We start from the raw sequence: 12,989 nt of genomic DNA, 5'->3' as shown, positions 1-12,989 counted from the left end.
TTTTTTTTTTTTGGAAAAGGCTGGATTCAGCACACGCGTGAACTTGGGATACCTCCAGCATTCAGGGCTGTCCGGGACGCCCCCGACCGGCGCTGGGCAGCACTGGTACCGCCCCTTCCCCCGTCAGGGCCGGGGAGGGGACGCTGGACCATCGAATGCCAAGGGAGGGGCTGCCTAGTCCTCGCGAGGCTTCGTTGTCGCGGAGGAGGAGGCGGCGGCGGGCGGCCGGTGGGGATGCGCTCGGAAGAGGGGGCCGGAGGCCCGGGCGCTGCCCTGTCTGCGCGGGGCCCCAGCTGGAGGGAGAAACTGTCGGCCCCGGAGGCCCAGTTCCGCCTCGAGTCGCCTCGGAGGGAGTCCGCGCTGGCCCCGGCCCCGTCCTTCAGTGAGAGCGGGGCGGGCAAGCCTCGCGAGGAAAAGAGGACGGCGCTGAGCAAGGTGGGCGTGGGGCCTCATAATCCTCCGTGGGGCGACTGGGTTTGCGCACTGGAGGTGTGGGGGGCGGGGGAGGTCAGGCATTCTCGCGAGAAGACGCCTTGAAGCCCAGAGGGGCGGGGCCGGGGCCTCGGCGTTGCCGTGGTGACGCTAGCCGCCTCCTCTTGAGCAAGCGGGGGTCGGGGAGCATGGGTGGCACCGGCTCGGCGCTCGAGGGTGGGAGAGCAGCGGTGGCTCCTGCTCGGCGGACGAGGGTCGGGGAGCAGCCGAGCTCACGGCCTGGGTGGGTGGAGCGGAGCGGGCGGCAGCACCTAAATTGACTAGCCTTGCTCACCCCAGGTGGTCCTCCGGCGTCTGCCCCCTGGCCTCACCAAAGAGCAGCTGGAGGAGCAACTGCGCCCCCTGCCTGCGCACGACTACTTCGAGGTGGTAGCTGCGGACCTCAGGTGAGGGCTGCTGCAGGCCACAGGCAGGGCACAGGTGAAGGGTGGACTGGGGACCCCTTCCAGATGTCAGGGCACGCCCACGTCATGATGGGCAAGTCGCCGCGGCCCTCTATCAGAACCTTGGTGCGCCGGTGTCACCGCGCTTTTGGCCCTTTGCGTTTCCAGGCCTTCCTCCACACGTAGCTTTTAATAAAGTGTATGATAGATACAGCAGAGTGCATCCCTTACACACGTGAGTCTGGAGTGTTTTCGCTAGTGAAGGACCAGTCACTGAGTCCAGAGGAATAGAATCTCAGACCTCGCAATTGCCACCCTGCTCCTGTCAGCACCGCCACCCCGTCAGACAGGTGGTGCCTGAGGTGATGGGAGCAACACAGGGCTGTCCTGACCAGCAGATGTCAGCACCATTGGGATTCGTGATTTTTCACGATATTTACTTTTATGTTTTAATTTATGCAATATATAATTTCCTTCTGGATACCTATCTTTGTAAAAAAAAAAAAAGAAAGAAAAAGTCTTCAAATAAACATATAAGTAATTGTTAAACAGGTATCATTTGAAACCACAGGTGATTTTCAGATGGCTGAAGTTTAGAAAAACAGTTAAAACAGCAGGGGTACAATCCCAACCCCTCCTTGTACCTTGCACCCTCCTATGAACATTCTTCTCTGACCTGTAATAGTCTCTGAACTGGAACTGAAGAGTTCCTACCTGTGAGAAGAAGTGTGGCTGAGACAGGGAGAATGGTTTCATTTTTCTTAAATACCAACACACACCTGAAACTGGTCTACCCATCCAAAAGAACCTCATAGTACACATCCTCACCCATGATCGAGGCAGGACTAGTCTTGTTCTTGATGTCCCAATGACTAAAAATATCCATGATCTTTGGGTGATTTCTGACTTTTAGTATTTGTTTGTTTTTCGAGACAGAGTGTCTCTGTGTAGCCCTGGCTGTACCTCACTCTGTAGACCATGCTGACCTCAAACTCACAGAGATCCTCCTGCCTCTGCCTCCCTGTGCAGGGATAAAAGGTGTGCTCCACCACTGCCTGGCTGAAGTCTAGTATTTTAACCTTGGTTGTGTACTTTACGGATGCTCCTGAGCACTCAAGACTTCAGTTAATGGTTGGGGTTTGATGGAGGAAGGTAATTGGTTAATTATAATAAACCAACTGCTTGGCCTCATAGCTTAGAACATAGGTGGGTGGAATGAACAGAATAGGATCTGGGCGGAAGAGGAAGTGAGGTCAGACTCTGTTCTGCTCCCGGAGAGACCCAACAGCTCTGCTCTCTGGAGCAGAGACACCAGGATGGACGGAGGCTAGAATCTTCCCGGTAAGCGCACCTTGGGGTGCTTACACACATCATTAGAAATGGGCTAGTCCAGGTGCGAGAATTAGCCTGTAAGGGCTAGAGTTCATGGGCCAAGCAGTTCTTTAAATGAATACAGTTTGTGTGTTGTTATTTCGGGCATGAGCTAGCCAAGTGGCCGGGGTGTTGGGGACGCAGCCCCGCCGCTTCCTATTTCAACAGGGGTTTTTTGGTTTTGTTTTCTTTTTTTGCTAAAGAATATCCAGATTGTTGTAATTAGCTGAGAAGTGATTTTGGCATAAAAAGTATGTGCTGTGTTGATAAAAGAGAAAGGCAGAACTAAGGGCACCCTGCAGTTTGACTAACACTGTCCTTCATGCCTCAGTCTCTATCCTCATCTCTACTCACGAGCGTACATTAACTTCCGGAACCCTGATGACATCCTTCTGTTCAGAGATCGCTTTGATGGATATATCTTCATTGGCAGTAAAGGTTAGATCCTGTGTGTGTTTGTGTGCTCCTCTGTGTATACACTCGTGTGTGTATACTTGTCTGTGTATACGCTTCCTATGTGTATGTATACACTTCTATGTGTGTGTGTACACTCCTGTGTGTGTATATATTCCTCTATGTGCGGATGCACTCCTGTGTGTATACTCCTCTGTGTGTATGAACACTCTACTGTGTGTATGTACGCTCCTGTGTGTGGATACACTCCTCTGTGTGTTTGTACACTCCTGTGTGTATACTCCTCTGTGTGTATGAACACTCCTCTGTGTGTGTATATGCTCCTGTGTGTGGATACACTCCTCTGTGTGTTTGTATGCTCCTGTGTGACTACTACTCTAGGTGTGTGTATACGCTCCTATGTGTGAATACTTCTCTGTATGTGTATCCACTTCTGTGCCGTGTTGTAATTGTGGAGATCAGAGGGCAGCTTGTCAGAGTCAGTTCTCTCCTTTCACTCTATGGGTCCCAGGGATCTAACTTAGGTCATCAGGATAGCAGGAAGTACTATCACCCGCTAAGCCCTCTTGCCAGCTCCAGCCCCTTCTTGTTCTTCTTTCTGCAGTTACTTACTGCACAACATGTATTCCAGTAGGTTCTAGTTACAGATTTAGAGTTGTGTTACTGACTAGATTCTAAATGATACTGTTCAGTGGTTTACTTCTGAGGTAAAGTGTTCGCTGTGTTGGTTAAAGTCTGTTAACAGAGAACATTTCTTTATATGTTCACCTTGGTTTGAAACAAACCTTACATAAACCATAGCACATGTCCTTGAAGTCTCCAGACCCTTTAGCCTGTGCCTATTTTAAGTGGAGTGATTTCCTGGAGTCTGGATAACAGTGCAGTAGTTGAATTGATATCTTAACATTAATTCTTTTTTAAAATTTTATTTTTATTTATGTGTGTGTGCCTAAATGCATGTGTGTATACCATGTGTGTACAGGTACCCTCAGAAGCCAGAAGAGGGCATCAGTTTCCCTGGAATTGGAGTTGCAGGTGTTTGTGAATCACCTGATGCAAGGCGCTTGGAACCAAATCCAGGTCCTGTGCAAGAACAGAAATGCTCTTATCCACAGCCCTCTCTATCCTGTAACATCTTAAAATGAAAATAGCTGATGTGGAGCTGGGGAGATGGCTCAGTGGGTAAGAGCACTGGCTGTTCTTCCAGAGGACCTAGGTTCAATTCCCAACACCCACATGGCAGCTCACAACCGTCTGTAACTCCTGTTCTGGAGGATCCAACATGCTTGCACAGACATACACACAGGCATGTAAATGGAGACTGTGCTTCGTTTCCTGGCCACCCAGACCCAAATAATCACACAAAACTTATTAATTATAACACTGTTTGGCCAATGGCTCAGGAATATTCTTAGCTAACTCTTACATCTTAAATTAACCCATTTCTATTTATATTTTACCATGAGGCTCGTGGTTTGTTACCTCACATCTTGCATCTTGGGCAACTACATGGCATCTGGCTGACTCTGCCTTTTTTCTCCCAGCATTCAGCTTAGTTTTCCCACCTAGCTCTATTCTGCCTTGCCATAGGCCAAAGAAGCTTCTTTTAACCAATGGCAATAAAACATATTCATGGCATACAGAGGGGAATCCCATATCACAGGCAAAAACACTAATGCACATTAAAAAAAAAGAATCCTGCTTTAAAATAGTCAATTGTAACTAGACACAAAACCAAACAAAAACACTGACTGGAAGAGGATCCCTGTCTTAAAAAACCAAACCAACAACAACAAAACAAAACTCACTGATGATACTCCATAAATTACTTGGAAGTCATGTGGAGTAGCTGAGTTTCCTTCCTTTTCAAGTGAGCGGTGTGAGGCTGGAATGGCCCCACGAGGCCGTGTCATGTAGTAAAGACTGGCTTCTTTGCCACTGGCTTCTTTGCCACCCGCTCTTTCCAAAGCAGTTACTTGTCATGCTTCATCCCCTTGGAAGTTTGGTGATTGTTTTCCTCAGTGAGGACGGTACAGTTTCATAGTGACGTTTGGCACATGTCTCTATAAAAGGCCTGGAGTATCCCGCAGTGGTGGAGTTTGCTCCTTTCCAGAAGATTGCCAAGAAGAAGCTGAAGAAAAAGGACACCAAGACTGGAAGCATTGAAGATGGTGAGCCCTTCCTTTTCAAAGGCTGAATTCTAAGCCCACAGATTAAACGTGCTGCTCAAACATTGCCTGTCGTTGGAAAGGGAGATGTAGCCGTTCACTCATTCATTCTGTTTTAAATTTACAGACCCAGAATATAAACAGTTTCTGGAGACATACAGCTTGGAGGAAGAAAAAGCGGGTGCCAGTCCTGAGATGCTTCTGGGAGAGATAGAAGTGAAGACGAGAGAGCTCCTGGGTCCGTTCTGCTTGTTTCTTTATTGAGATTCTTACTAATGGAGTATGTATTTAATTCTCCTTTTTTCCAGATGAGGGTAAAATTTCTTTTTGTTACAGGCTTGATAGAACAGTATTCTGTACTTTTGACCACAGAGTGCTAGGCCTCTGTCCCTGTCATCTCATTATATTGCCTGTTGATGACACAGGTGCCAGGGACTCACTCGCTGTCCTCACGCATGTGGCGCGTTCATCCCAGCCAGACTTCTGTACTTGCTGCTTCTCCTTGGAAGGCTGAGTCTTCACCATGCGATTGATAGCAGTTGCCAGTCTTTTCTTAGCTTTTAACCTTCCATGGAGTCTCATGCGCAAGCCTAACAAATACGGTGTGAACAGAATCCTGATGGACTCACGCCGGCAGGAGTGCTGGTGTCGTTGAGTGAAGCAGGGTCCTTGGAACGGACAGGCCTAGGATTAGCTCTGAGACGTGGCCCTTCGCAGCCTCAGCAAACCCCATCACCTCCTTGAGCCTTGTAAAATTTTGTGATCCAGTAATTAGGGAAGGAGGAGGGACTTGTGTCATGTTACTAAACTTTATCTTGGCATCCGTTGTTTTGTTAGTCTGATAGCCAAAGGATCTCTTTAAAATAAATTCATTTCTGCCAGATTGATTCCATCCCTGGCCATAGCAGTTGCCATAAAATGTGGGCATCTGACCATGTCCACTCCATTTAAGGCCGAGAACCATTTGATCTGTCAGGTCAGGGTATCAGAGGTCCCTGGTTTGAATTTAGGGACCCATGTCCAGGGGCTTTCTCAGACTTCTACTAGTTCCTGAACCTCATAGTTCTGGAAATGTCATGCCAGCTCTCAGGACCGTCCAGGGATTCTTCCCAGCCCCATTCAGTGTAAGATCTTAAAGAGCTGTAGGCAGACCCAGACGATTCCTAGCTTCTCACCATGTCCTTACATTTGGAGGCCATGCAACGCCTCCCTTTGGAGCTAGTCCCTCTGGTGAGGGGCGCCTGTCATCCCAATCAGGTATGAGGGCTGAGGAGCAGGAGAGGTGACGTCAAGGTAGAAGCTGGGTGTGTTCTTTAGACAGTAGAATGGCTACTTTTCGGTCAGCAGGGCTGAATGGAATCATTTTCTAAACTTTAGAGTTAATTTCACATTATTCTGGTTTTACTGAGTATAAAGGAGATTGAATATCTGAAATGATAAGGACCAGAAATGTTCTGTTTGGGGCTTTGGAATATTGCATATATGTAATAAAACATTGAGATGGAACACAAATCTAAAGATAAAATTTGTGGGGCTGGAGAGATGGCTCAGCGGTTAAGAGCATTGCCTGTTGCTCTAAAGGTCCTGAGTTCAATTCCCAGCTTCCACATGGGGCTCACAACCATCTGTGATGAGGTCTGGTGCCCTCTTCTGACCTGCAGGCATACACACAGACAGAATATACATAACAAATAAATATCTTTTAAAAATCTTTTTTAAAAAAAGATACAATTTGTGTTTTCTATGTATTTTACACACAGCCCAAAGGCAGTTTTATAGGACACTTGTAATGCATCTCTGTCAGACCTGTCCCATAAAATCCCATGTGGACTTTCCCACAGTGCCATTATGGCAGTGCTCAAACTGTGGTTGAAGGCATTTCAGATGTTGGATTTTGGGATTAGATTGGCATGTATTCAAGACCTTGTATTATTGGGACTGGAGAAATGGTTCTGTGGTTAAAGCACTTGTTGCTTCTGCAGAGGACCTGAGCAGTTCCCAGCAGCCACATGGCAGCCTGCTACCAGTACTAACCAGTTCTGGGGAATCTGACACCCTGTTTTGACCTCCGCAGGCACTGGGCATGAATATGATGCATAGACATACATGCAGACAAACATTCATACTGATAAAGTTATACTAAATAAACCTTAAAAAAAAAAACACTAAAAAGTGGAAAAGCAAAAAATTCTGACAATTTGCATGACATCAAAGTAAATATGTAAATGCTATGGTTCATCAAAAGCCTGAAAAGATATTAGTACCATTTGAGAGGATATCACATGCACACGAATGGGAGCAAGATTCTCTGACCGACTTTGGGAAAAAGAATCATGTGCCTTGTCTCCACCGTCACCTGTGTTCCTGCCACAGCCACTCACCTGGAACCCTAAATCAGCCCTAATTAAACTCTCTGGGTCACCAGACAGCAACAGGGAAGGTAGACCATGGAAGTAGGAGGGGTAGCTGGAAAGAGAAAGAAAGGGGTCTGAGGGGCAGGAGAGGTCAAGGGTGGGTCGTGGAGAGTATAAATGTGATCAAAATTATAGGCATGTATGAAAATGTCATATTGACCCATTATCGTGTATAATTGATATATGCTAATAAAAAGCTTTAAAAAGGCATGCCTACTGTATGCAAAATTATCAGTACCTCCAAAGTATTTGGATTTGCAATAATTGAATAAGAATGCCCCGGGTACAGGGCATACTCATGTAAATTTTAGAGATAATATTCTTCCCCTAATTTTTTAAAAAAGATTTGTTTGTTTATCTATTTATTATGCATACAGTGTTCTATCTGCATGTTTGGCTGCACACCAGAAGAGAGCAACATATCTTGTCATAGGTGGTTGTGAGCCACCATGTGGTTGCTGGGAATTGAGCTCACGACCTCTGGAAGATCAGCCAGTGCTCTTAACCTCTGACCCATCTTTCCAGCCCTCTTCCCCTAATTTTTTAAATATTAAATTGGAAACAAGTATTTAAAATAAATCTCAATTTTTAAATGATATGTAATGCATTTCAATTTTTGTTTTTTAGCCAGAAGAACCACACCTCTTTTGGAATATATTAAAACTAGAAAACTAGAAAAGCAGGTAGGTGACGTTTTGCCTGGTGAATATCTATCCTGTGCCTGCTGTTTCTCTCCATACAATTTACATCTGTATTTGGCTAAACTTTCAGAGAATTCGAGAAGAAAAACGCGAAGAGCGGAGGAGGAGGGAGCTGGAAAAGAAGCGTTTCCGGGAAGAAGAGAAAAGGAAAAGGAGGGAAGAGGAGAGGTGGAGAAGGAAGGAGGCGGATAAGCAGAAGAGAACTGAGAAGGAGGTGAAGATTAAGGTAATTTGGAGGAAACATTTTTTTCTTTTGCCCCAAATCATAAAACACTTTCAATTAATCCAGCCTTTCGTTTATCAGGTCTTTATATCCATTCTACAACAGTGGCCTCAGACACTCCCCCTCAGCTCAGGTGTCCTTATCAAACCTGGGTGTGCTGAGGTAGTGGAAGGCATGGGCCCTGGCCCCCAGTGTGGAATGGGTCACAGCACCCGATGGGTCCCTGCCTTAGATTTTCCTGAGTAAAAACACATACCTGAGAACTACCTGCCTGGCTTCTCTGTGTCCCACCTCAACACCTCAGAACTCAGACTCACATCTGAGACTTGGCACTAGGAAGCACCCATAGGTTTCACCCTCGTGTCCAGTTTTCCCCGTGAATGGTGCACTCGTTCACATGGATTGAAGAGATTTCCCTCCTTGATATTGGTCAGAGTTGGAATCAGCCCTTCCTGGGACTTTTTTAAACTGAGATTTTGCCCCGCATGGTTTTACCTTACTCCATGGAAGATTCAAGGAATCTTTCTGAGATTCTGAAGAACCATACAATATAAAGAAAGTATTTGCTGTCATTAAGTATTACTTTTAATAATAAGGAACATGTCTATGGTTAGCAAAGTCTGTACGTATGTACCACATAGTGCCTGAGAACTGTAGAAGCCAGAAGAGAACATGGAGTCCCCCAGAGCTGGAATCAGTGATGGTGGTGAGCCACCATGTGGGTGTTAGAACCTAATCCAGGTCCTCTTCGGGAGCAACACATGCTCTTAACCACTCAGCCTTATCACCAGCTCCGTGGTCTCTGTTGTTTTAAAATTGCATACTATTTTAGTAGCAGTGAAGTCAGGGAATTTGGCCAAAGCTGTAGGAGCAGAAGACTAATGAGCAGGGATAATTTTCCAAAAGCTACTCACAAGGGCTGGAGATGTAACTCAGTCAGTAGAGTACTTACCTAAAATGAGATAAACTGTGGTTTTGAATCCCAGTGCCACATAAGCTGAGTGTTTAGCATAAGCCTGTGTTGCCAGCAGTGAAGAAGAGACAGAGACAGTAAGCTCAACAATTCAAGGTTGGGCTGGATTAGATAGCAAGAACTTGTCTCAAGTAAACAAAGGCCAGGGCTGGAGAGATGCTCAGCAGTCAGTTAGGAGCTGGGGAGATGCTCAGCAGTCAGTTAGGAGCACTGGGGAGATGCTCAGCAGTTAGGAGCACTGGGGAGATGCTCAGCAGTTAGGAGCACTGGGGAGATGCCCAGCAGTCAGTTAGGAGCACTAGGGAGATGCTCAGCGGTCAGTTAGGAGCACTGGGGAGATGCTCAGCAGTTGGGAGCACTAGGGAGATGCTCAGCAGTTGGGAGCACTAGGGAGATGCTCAGCGGTTAGGAGCACTAGGGAGATGCTCTGTGGTTAGAAACACTAGAGAGATGCTCAGAGGGAAAACACAGTGCCGGGCACGAAAGAGCTCCCAAGGGTGCGTTCTGGTGACCTGTTTCTGAAATAGTGCCTCTGGCTGGAGGCCAAGGATTTAACACATGAGCTTTTGGGGGAAATTAAATCTCAAACTGTAACAATGACTTTTAGATAAACTTGTATCATGACTTTATGTAAGGATGCTTTAATGTTGGCATAAGGAGAAAACTACCTAAGGTGTTTCTCAGCGTTTGGCTCTCTTAGCAGGGTATGTGTATACTATCATGAAAATCAAAATTGGATCATAGTACACAATTGTTTTATAGTATTCTTTTGTTAAATTGGATGGGATTATTTCTTTATAATGTATTAATTCATTTTTCATGTATTGGTGTGAAGATGTCATATCCCCTGGAACTGGAGTTACAGACAGATGTGAGTTGCCATGTGGGTGCTGGGAATTGAACTCAGGTCCTCTGGTTGAACAGCCAGTGTTCTTAACCGCTTAATCATGTTCTCCATCCCAGATGCCATTATTCTAACAGTCCTATGTCATCTTCATAATTGTAAGATTTCATTGATAGTGTCATATGTATTGAACCCAAAACAGCTGGGTGGGGGCTGTTTTAGGTTTTGATTTTTGGGCCTACAACCACTCCTCTATTTTTTAAACATTCGAGCTCAATATTAGTATATACTTTAAATTAACAATTTCTTTTATGATATAGCATTGAGTAATATTTTATTAACGTTACGATTTCTCAGCTTCTCAAGAAGCTGGAAACAGGGGAAGAAGTAGCCACAGAGAAGCACAAAGAAAGAGGTGACTCAGTTGGTCCTGGAGACGAAAAGCAGGAAGCCCTGCCAGTGGAAAGCCTGCCAGAGATGCCTGGGGAGAGGTGAGCGTGTTCTTATTTCCATGCCCCCAGTGTGGAGTCAGAGCATCCGTGGAAGCTGTGTACTCCTCACACTGCCATTGGTATCTGAGGGTTCTGCATGGATGTGCTAGCATGTTTGGTTCTGTTGACCATGCCCGGAGGGTAGTAAACATTGAGTGGGCAGTCTCAAGTAGCTCTTGAAGCCAGGGACATTTCCTGTTACTTCCTTACCTGTTACTTCTGAGCATCTTCCTTCCTCCGTAAGACTTCCTTCCTGGACGTAGTCCTCCAGGATCTGTCCTTGGAGTTTCTCTTTCTCTGTGACTTATACCTGTTCGTTGCTTTCCTTTGTGGTCTGGAATTTCCCACACATTTTTATTCCAGCTCCCCTCTGCTTTCTTAGGGCTAGTATTAAAGAGGTGCACCACCATGCCTGGCTTTTTAAATGTATTTTTGATGCTGGACATTGAACCTACAATCACTGTATATGTTAAAAACAATACATCACCATTAAGCTCCATCTCTACCCGGAAGTGAAGATTTTTTACATCATCCCCTTCCTCCTTGATATTTATTCTGTATGATAATTCAGCATGGAAAAAATTTTAAGGACTTTCCTTTTGGAATTTCTTTCAGGTTTTGACAGCTGTCTAACACCACGAGAATTAAGAAGAGAGACTCTCCATGTGATTATGTGGCCACCCAGGCATTTGAAGCAAGAAGTCCGATTTTCCTTGTCACAGGTTCAAAGAATAATCAAAACTTTTTTTTTATAAAATTCTCTGTGTATTTTCCTTAAATATCAGAGGCAGACAGACAATAGATTGTGACCAGCCAGCACTCCCACCTGCTCCTTAACAAAAGGAATGACTCAAAACTCAGGATTTTAAAAGCTGTGTACCTCTGTGTGCTCACAAAGGTATTCTTTGTTTTTATTTTGTTGTTCTTGTTTTTCGAGACAGGGTTTCTCTGTGTAACAGCCCTTGCTGTGCTGGAACTAGTTCTTGTAGACCAGGCTGGTCTCAAACTCACAGAGATCCACCTGCCTCTGCCTCCCTGTGCTGGGATTAAAGGTGTGCGCCACCACTACCCAGCTCCCTAAAACATTCTTGACCGTGTAAATGAACTGGTGGTGTCTCGGGTTGTGGAGCTCTACCGTCCTAAAAGTGGGTCTTTAAAAACATCACTGTTGCCCTGAAGTGCATTCCTGCTGGGCGCCTCTGTGCACATGATGCCTGTGTCGCAGGGCCACACAGAAATAAAAAGGACAGGAGGGTGAGGAGGTGACTCTCAGCACAGTGGGTGTTCTGATTCCTAGCACCCATGTACAAGCTAGATGACCAGTTAGTGGGGGTGGGAGAGGGTGGAAGAGGGTGGGAGGTTGGAGATAGGCACTCCTCAAGCTGAAAGACACTTAAGGAAATGTTCAATATCCTTAGTCATCAGAGAAATGCAAATCAAAACAACTCTGAAATTCCATCTTACACCGGTAAGAATGGCCAAGATTAAAAACTGGTGACAACTTATACTAGAGAGGTTGTGAGGAAAAGGGAACACTTCTGCATTGCTAGTGGGAATGCAAGCTGGTACAGCCGCTTTGGATGTCAGTGTGGCAATTTCTCAGAAAATTAGGAAACAACCTTCCTCAAGACCCAGTAATACCACTTTTGGGTATATATCCAAAGGATGCTCAATCGTGCCACAAGGACATGTGCTCAACTATGTTCATAGCAGCTTTGTTTGTCATAGCCAGAACCTGGAAACAACCTAAAAGCCCCTTTATGGAAGAATGGATAAGGAAATGTGGTACATTTTTACACAATGGAGTACTACACAGCAGAAAAAAAATAACAGCTTGAAGTTTGCAGGAAAATGGATGGAGGTAGAAAACATCATTTTGAGTGAGGTAGGTAACCCAGACACAGAAAGACAATTATCACATGTACTCTCTCATAGGTTTTTTTTTTTTTTTCAAGACAGGGTTTCTCTGTAGCTTTGGAGCCTGTCCTGGCACTAGCTCTTGTAGACCAGGCTGGCCTCGAACTCACAGAGGTCCGCCTGCCTCTGCCTCCCGAGTGCTGGGATTAAAGGCGAGCGCCACCACCGCCCGGCTCATAGTTAGTTTTTAAACATAAAGCAAAGAAAGCCAGCCTACAAACCACAATCCCAGAGAACTTAGACAACAATGAGGACACTAAGAGAGACTTACATAGATCTAGTCTACCTGGGAAGTAGAAAGTAGAAAAAGATAAGATCTCCTGAGTAAATTGGGAGTATGGGGACCTTGGGGGAGGATTGAAGCGGGGAAGGGAGAGACAGGGAAGGGAGCAGGAAAAAATGTAGAGCTCAAAAAAAAAGGGGGGGGAGCCTCAACTGAGAAATTTTCTGCATCAGATTGTCTTATGGGCATGTTTGTGGAGCATTTTATTGATGGTTAACTGAAGTGGAGAGAGCCCCTCATACTGTGGGCTGCTCCTACCTGGGTGTTTGGGCCTGAGTTGTTTAAGGAAGGCAGTGGAGTAATCCAGGGGAAACC

At 45.8% G+C, this 12,989-nt stretch overlaps 1 protein-coding gene across 1 annotated transcript; it reads left to right on the top strand.

Annotated features, from left to right (window-relative positions):
- The first annotated feature begins 172 nt into the window (after nucleotides 1–172).
- Nucleotides 173–11,567, top strand: Upf3a (UPF3A regulator of nonsense mediated mRNA decay). The gene is made up of 9 exons (XM_050136594.1): nucleotides 173–435; nucleotides 772–878; nucleotides 2,578–2,684; nucleotides 4,733–4,831; nucleotides 4,956–5,066; nucleotides 7,870–7,925; nucleotides 8,014–8,169; nucleotides 10,341–10,474; nucleotides 11,090–11,567. Exons 1-9 carry the CDS (start codon nucleotides 235–237, stop codon nucleotides 11,094–11,096), a joined length of 978 nt encoding a protein of 325 aa, XP_049992551.1. The 5' UTR covers nucleotides 173–234; the 3' UTR covers nucleotides 11,097–11,567.
- Nucleotides 11,568–12,989: the final 1,422 nt, after the last annotated feature.

This window comes from Alexandromys fortis, unplaced genomic scaffold, assembly GCF_014885135.2.
Source record: "Alexandromys fortis isolate MF-2015 unplaced genomic scaffold, M_Fortis_MF-2015_v1.1 scaffold_3, whole genome shotgun sequence".
Taxonomy (NCBI): domain Eukaryota; kingdom Metazoa; phylum Chordata; class Mammalia; order Rodentia; family Cricetidae; genus Alexandromys; species Alexandromys fortis.
Note: the sequence above shows the minus strand (reverse complement) of the source record. Positions and strands in the feature narration are given on the sequence as shown.

Excerpts from the sequence above, each read along its gene's own strand:
- Upf3a (XM_050136594.1), top strand. The coding sequence starts at position 235 with ATGCGCTCGGAAGAGGGGGCCGGAGGCCCGGGCGCTGCCCTGTCTGCG. Across the intron at positions 2,685-4,732 it reads TATCTTCATTGGCAGTAAAG|GCCTGGAGTATCCCGCAGTG; the intron begins GTTAGATCCTGT and ends TCTCTATAAAAG. Across the intron at positions 7,926-8,013 it reads CTAGAAAACTAGAAAAGCAG|AGAATTCGAGAAGAAAAACG; the intron begins GTAGGTGACGTT and ends CTAAACTTTCAG.